This window comes from Austrofundulus limnaeus, unplaced genomic scaffold (assembly GCF_001266775.1).
Source record: "Austrofundulus limnaeus strain Quisiro unplaced genomic scaffold, Austrofundulus_limnaeus-1.0 Scaffold181, whole genome shotgun sequence".
In the NCBI taxonomy this organism is placed as follows: domain Eukaryota; kingdom Metazoa; phylum Chordata; class Actinopteri; order Cyprinodontiformes; family Rivulidae; genus Austrofundulus; species Austrofundulus limnaeus.
The window spans coordinates 818,946-824,975 of NW_013952583.1; the positions used below are offsets into that span (position 1 = coordinate 818,946).

The 6,030-nt window shown below is 37.7% G+C and overlaps 1 protein-coding gene across 1 annotated transcript in view; it reads left to right on the forward strand.

The window, feature by feature from the left end:
• LOC106524293 (probable carboxypeptidase X1) overlaps positions 1–4,942 on the forward strand; it is a 13,456-nt gene extending 8,514 nt beyond the window's left edge. Inside the window, exons 7-10 of the mRNA XM_014018037.1 lie at positions 533–656; positions 2,277–2,473; positions 2,556–2,735; positions 4,566–4,942. Of these exons, the coding sequence (XP_013873491.1) occupies positions 533–656; positions 2,277–2,473; positions 2,556–2,735; positions 4,566–4,889 (825 nt within the window). The 3' untranslated portion in view covers positions 4,890–4,942. The remainder of the gene's footprint in view (positions 1–532; positions 657–2,276; positions 2,474–2,555; positions 2,736–4,565) is intronic.
• Positions 4,943–6,030: the final 1,088 nt, after the last annotated feature.

Here is a 6,030-nt window from a genome sequence, read left to right on the forward strand (position 1 = left end):
GATTTAACCATTTTAGCTTTTAAGTTTTGCTATTTTGAGCCGTTAGCCATTGTTTTAGTAAATTTACCTTTAAGCTACTGTTGGCTATACACTATAGCTACTACTGTTGAAGTAATAATAGCTTTTAGCTATGGATTTGCAAATTGTGGCTTTCATCTATAAATCTGTTTATTTTAACTTTCTCTAATCTATTGATAAAAATGTTTAGTTCCTCTTTCTAAAGCTGCTGCATTAATTTTAGTTTTATAGGCTGCAGTAGCTCAGTGGTCAGTAAAACAGTTGCCTAATCTATCATGCGAGTTTGCTGAAAGAACAAACATCAGTCATTTTAGCTTTTAGCTATGGTTTTGCTAATTTTAGTTTTATTTTTATTCCTGGAAGTGGTCATTAATGGTCACAGTTCTTGYATTTTTTTATTTTTATTTTAATTTTTTACATTTGAGCACATTTTATAATCATTTTTGAGGTAGACATGGATCTTTTCAGTGTAAAAGTTGCAGACTCCTGACTGTTTGTGTCTTTAACTCTGCAGCTCATGAAGTCTGTGACTGAAGAGTGTCCGGACATCACGCGCATCTACACCATTGGGAAAAGCTACACAGGTCTGAAACTGTACGTCATGGAGATATCAGACAACCCTGGCAAACATGAACTGGGTGAGCAGATTGAAAAATGAAATGTTTCTCCTTAATGCACTCAAGATGAGACAAAACCTCAAATGTAGACCAGAGTTCACTGAGTTTCTGAAGTTACCCTGAGCCTYTGTGTTTGTACAGCCTCAGTTCTGCAGCAGAACCACACAGGAAAGGCTGTTCTGTACAGGAGCTTTTTGTTCTTTTGTTTAAACAAACTCTTTGATTTCTTCTGATATTGTATCCAGACTTTTAGGTTTGTGTTTTAATGTGAGCGATTGCTTCATATGGGCTAAATAGTATAAATAAATCAAGGGTGAAAGAGTTTAGCCGGCTTTCTGCTCAGATAAATGTTAAAAACATGTTTGTTTGGTCCCAAAAGGAGAGGTTGAGAAATTTCAGCTTTTTAAAACCTGACCCAGCTGCCAAATCAAGAAGATAAGCAACAATGAAGACCTCTGAGTTGTGAAACTCTTATCAAGTGCAGCTCTGGGTCGTTGGTGTTTTTAGCTTCAGGAATGTCTGCTGTTAAGTCTGAACAGTGTTTGTGGTCCAAATCTTCTGATTTACATAAGGTTTAACTGAGGAAAGGAACGTGGACTTCCTGTGAAGAAAACAAAATTCAGAACTAGAAGAAATGTGTTTTTTTCCCCAAAAATGCAACTTAACGCTAAGTGACTGCTGAAACTGAGTTGTTCATATTAAAACTAACACAAGCTGAAATGAGTAAAATACCAGCTTATGGTTAAGAATAGCAGAACAGTAGCTAAATGCTAAAAGTAGCAAATCTTAGCTAAACAGAGCAAAAATCCAGAAAAGGATAAAATGAACAAAACACTAGCTGAAAGCCAAAAGTAGCTAAATGATAGCTAAAAACTAAGATTTTCACAATGCTAACTAAAATGTGTAAAAAAGATTTTGTAGGTCAAGTTAAAACAGTTTTGTAGAAGCTGAATGTCGCAAAACAGCACCTATAAACAACAAATCATTAGCCTAAATTAGCTAAAGGTTAACTAGAACAAGAGTAGYTAAAAGCTAAAAATGGCAAAAGGCTAGATAACATTATCAAAATGCTAGCTATAAGCTAAACAAAGAGAAACACTGGTAAAAGTGATTAAAACACTAACTAAATGCACTAAACAGAAAAAGGCTTGGCCAAAGAGAAAACTAGTAAAATATGAGCTAAAGCCTTATAACAAGAGCTGGAAGCAGAAAATGTTAGAAGAATGTTAGAAGTTGCAGTAGGCTAGCTAAAAAATAAAATAAAATAACTTTTAAAAATTTAAAAATAGAAACAGTGAGTTGAAACTAAAGTTTATGAAAGCTTTAACAAGATTTTTATGGGGAAAGTATTTGTAAATAAATTCAAATATTTTGAAAAGTATAAATGTTACCAAAACTAAAAGTGGTAGCATTCATAATGAGTTATACAATTTGATTTATGTATAACTAAAATAACAGAAATAGTATGTCCAAAAGAAAAAAAAAACATATGAAAAACAAAGAAACAGGAAATCAATAGTGAAGTGTGAACGTTGACTCTGCATTCACACAATGAGGCCTGTTACTCCTGAGATGAACTCATGAAATTTTTCTCATTTATTTCCTGCAGCTATGTCACACTTTAAAGTTTCCTTTTGGCAGGTGAGCCGGAGTTTCGCTACGTGGCGGGGATGCATGGAAACGAGGCCCTCGGCCGAGAGCTGGTCCTGAACCTCATGCAGTTCTTGTGCAAAGAATACAAAAAGGGCAACCAGCGAGTTGTACGGCTGGTCAAAGAGACCAGAATCCACCTCCTGCCCTCCATGAACCCTGATGGATATGAAGTAGCTTATGAGAAGGTGGGAAACGGTTCAGTAGGCTTATTGTGGACAAAGGTTCAGCCTTCGTTGGTTTTGTTTCTGATCTGTTGATCTGCTGCAGGGATCAGAGCTGGCTGGCTGGGCTGACGGACGATACAGTTTTGAAGGAATCGATCTGAATCACAACTTTCCAGATCTCAACAACATCATGTGGGACGCCCAAGAAAATGCAGCTGATAACTCCAAAGTCCCCAACCACTACATCGCCATCCCAGAATACTACACTCAGGAAGACGCCATGGTAAGGAGCAGCAGCTGTTTACATTCCAGCAAACCTTACTTTGGTGCCACCTGGTGCTTTTCTTTATCATGACAGTGTGTCAGAAACCAAATCTCTAAGAGCTGAAAATGAAAATTTCAGTTCTAAAACAAAAACACCTGACTTTACAACAAGCTTTTTTTTTTTTACATTTGCGAGCAATGACTGGCTGTAGGGATTTAAGAACTAGATTTTAGTTAAAGGTTTAAAGCACTTTGAGGAAAAAAGGACATCGAAAAATGTGATATGATTCCACGATGATCTCAGTGGTTCCAACCCTGGTGCTTAAGGAAAACTATCATACCTGTTATAGATGTGTCTTGCTTTGACACACCTGATTTGTATGAATGAGTGATTAACAAGAATTTAAAGACCTGCTGAAGAGCAGGGAAACAACTAAATGTGGGACAGTGTTCCCTGAGGGCCAGGATTGGACACCTCTGATCAAAGCTATCAAAATGTAGCTTAAAAATTGAGGAATCTGAAAATGTGCTCCGTTTAGTTTGACCAAATATGACTCGATCCCTGATTTGATGTGATGGTCACATGATATATAATTATTTTAGACAAGCTAAAATATGAGGTATATATTTATAAAATACTGCTTCATTAAAATTACCGTATTTTTCGGACTATAAGCCGCACCCCCAACATAAAAAAAAAAACAGTACACCCAAATTTGCCGTCAAAAAAGTGAATTCAACATCAAAACATAAAAAGCAAACCTTTAGGTATTAAAGTTTGGAGGAATACGGTTAATTTAACTGACCTTATTTTGGTAGTTTTCTTTAACAGTTTCTGGTCCAACAAAATGTCTCATTCATCTTCCTACGGCGCACTGAAAACATCAAAGTCCTCCTCTTCAGTGTCAGAGTTAAACAAGCTGAGAAAAGCTGCGTCACACAGCGGTATCTGTTCAGTGTTGCTTTCTGTGTCGCTGTCCTCCCCGGGTAATGCTGGCTCTGAAGCTGTGGTGGGAAAGCCCTCCCGCTCCAGCATACRTCACKGCWTGGGATTCCTTMCCCGGGGAGTGCAATGMGRRAAAAAAAAGTCMGCGGCTCTTCACTCGACGTTTWTCCACWAACTRGTCCTGGATTAAGCTCCAAAGTTTTTATCAGTCAGATTCCACCATGAAAAATGTCTGTTTTATCCCCTTTTATGAGTTTTTGGCCATTGACTATCTTTAAATCGCTGCTTCCTGGTGCAACAGTCGGCTCTGGAAGCGATCGCTTTTTTCTTTTTTTTTCCTTTCTTTTTTTTGAAGCGAGTGGTTGAAGCAAATGGAGCATAAGAGCCCCCTGGTGGCTGAAGAAAAAATCCATGTATAAGCCACACCGGTCGTCTATAAGCCGCATTGTTCAAAGTTCAGAAAAAAGTCGCGGCTTATAGTCCGAAAAATAAGGTATATCGTAATTTACAGATATCGCAATATGATACATTTTAAATTTTTTATAAGTGGCAGAAATGGGCTTCCATATATTTTGTTCATTTAAGTGATTTTAATTGACATTTATTCAGTTGAAATACATACTTAAAGGTATGTTGAGCAATGATCAATAAATGTTGAGCTGATATTACCTGGATTTTGAATTACCTCCATAGACTTAGCTTTACACGCATCTTCAAAAAATGGATGATTTATTTTTGACAATGAGATTAAATATTAGTTACATTGCTGCAGTTTTTCTTATTGTTTCTGTAGAAATGTAATTATCTTTTTTTGGTCCCTTCAGTGCTGGTACTCAGTTTTTATATTAATTATTTCTTATTTAAATTCTCAAGTTTAGTTGTTTTTAACTCTTTCTTGCTCAGGTTGCCCCAGAGACACGAGCCGTCATCAGCTGGATGCAGGATATTCCCTTCGTGCTTAGTGCCAACCTGCACGGCGGAGAGCTGGTCATCACGTACCCTTTCGACTGTACTCGGGACTGGGCCCCCCAGGAAGACACGCCCACCGCAGACGACGCCTTCTTCCGCTGGCTGGCCACCGTCTACGCCTCCACACATCTGGTGCTGGCCAACCCTGACCGCCGCATCTGCCACTACGAGGACTTCCAGTCGCACAACAACATCATCAACGGCGGAGCCTGGCACACAGTTCCCGGCAGTGAGTCACCTCCGACACCTGAGGGTTAAACACAAACATGTACAGAGAGCTCTTAAGTCTGTCTGTTAGCAAATATTTCGTGAAATTATCAAGAAACTTTCAGAAAGTCATCATGGGATGTACATCTGATTAACTTTTAGCGTCAACCCAATTCTAGATGGCCACCACAGATAAATGACCTGAAAAACACAACAATCGATTGTCAGTTTTACAGGTATTGTGCCAAACTCTGTAGTGGTAGTAACTGAGAGTAGTTATTCACACCACATACTCTAAGTGCATCATCTCATTGCTACGGCTGAGCACCGCAAATAAACAACAATTGAGCTCTACTTGGTTTTTCCTGCATAAAACAGTGTTGATCAACAGTGTAGATCAGAATCAGRATCAGAATCAGCTTTACTGGCCAAGTGTGTTGACACACACAAAGAATTTGTTTCTGGCTGATGTCTCTCCAATACACATACATACAATATACACAGTGATGAAGCACAATAGCATAATACATAAACATTATACTGTAGTTTGTGGATTATATACAAATAATATATACATTTTATACAGTAAGTGTGCTCCATGTCCTCTTAAAACACTGAAAAGTACTATGTGTACTAAATGTGAAACAATTAATACAAAAATATTATTAGAAGTAAAAGTAAGACAGTTTTACTCACCAGTTGTGGTGAGTAGCTACCATCTTGAATTCTGAACTCTCCCACTTTCCAACAGGTGAAACAGTGAAGTGTTCCAGTTTAAATCACAACTGTATGTACTGTAAATAGGAAATTCCCACTTCCTAGTACAACTGGGCAGCAAAAGTGTCAGGCAAAGATGCAGTGAAATTGAAATTTTGTATGGTAAATTTTGCTAGCTACTTTTGAACCCTCAGCACCTCYACCTAGTGGTGGGATGCTGTCATTTAACGGGTAAAATAATCGACATGCATTATGGGACATGTAGTTTATGGTCAATGCTGGTTTTATAGCAGCATACACTTATTTTAAAGGCACAGTGTGTAGGATTTTGTCAATTCTTTTAGCCGAAATTGAGATAATCACTAATGACAATAATAAAAAACATGTCTAATTATTGCAGACAAAGACCTTGTTTTATTATTTTTACCTTATAAAAAGCTGTTTATATCTCCATGGTCGTGGGTCGCCACTACAG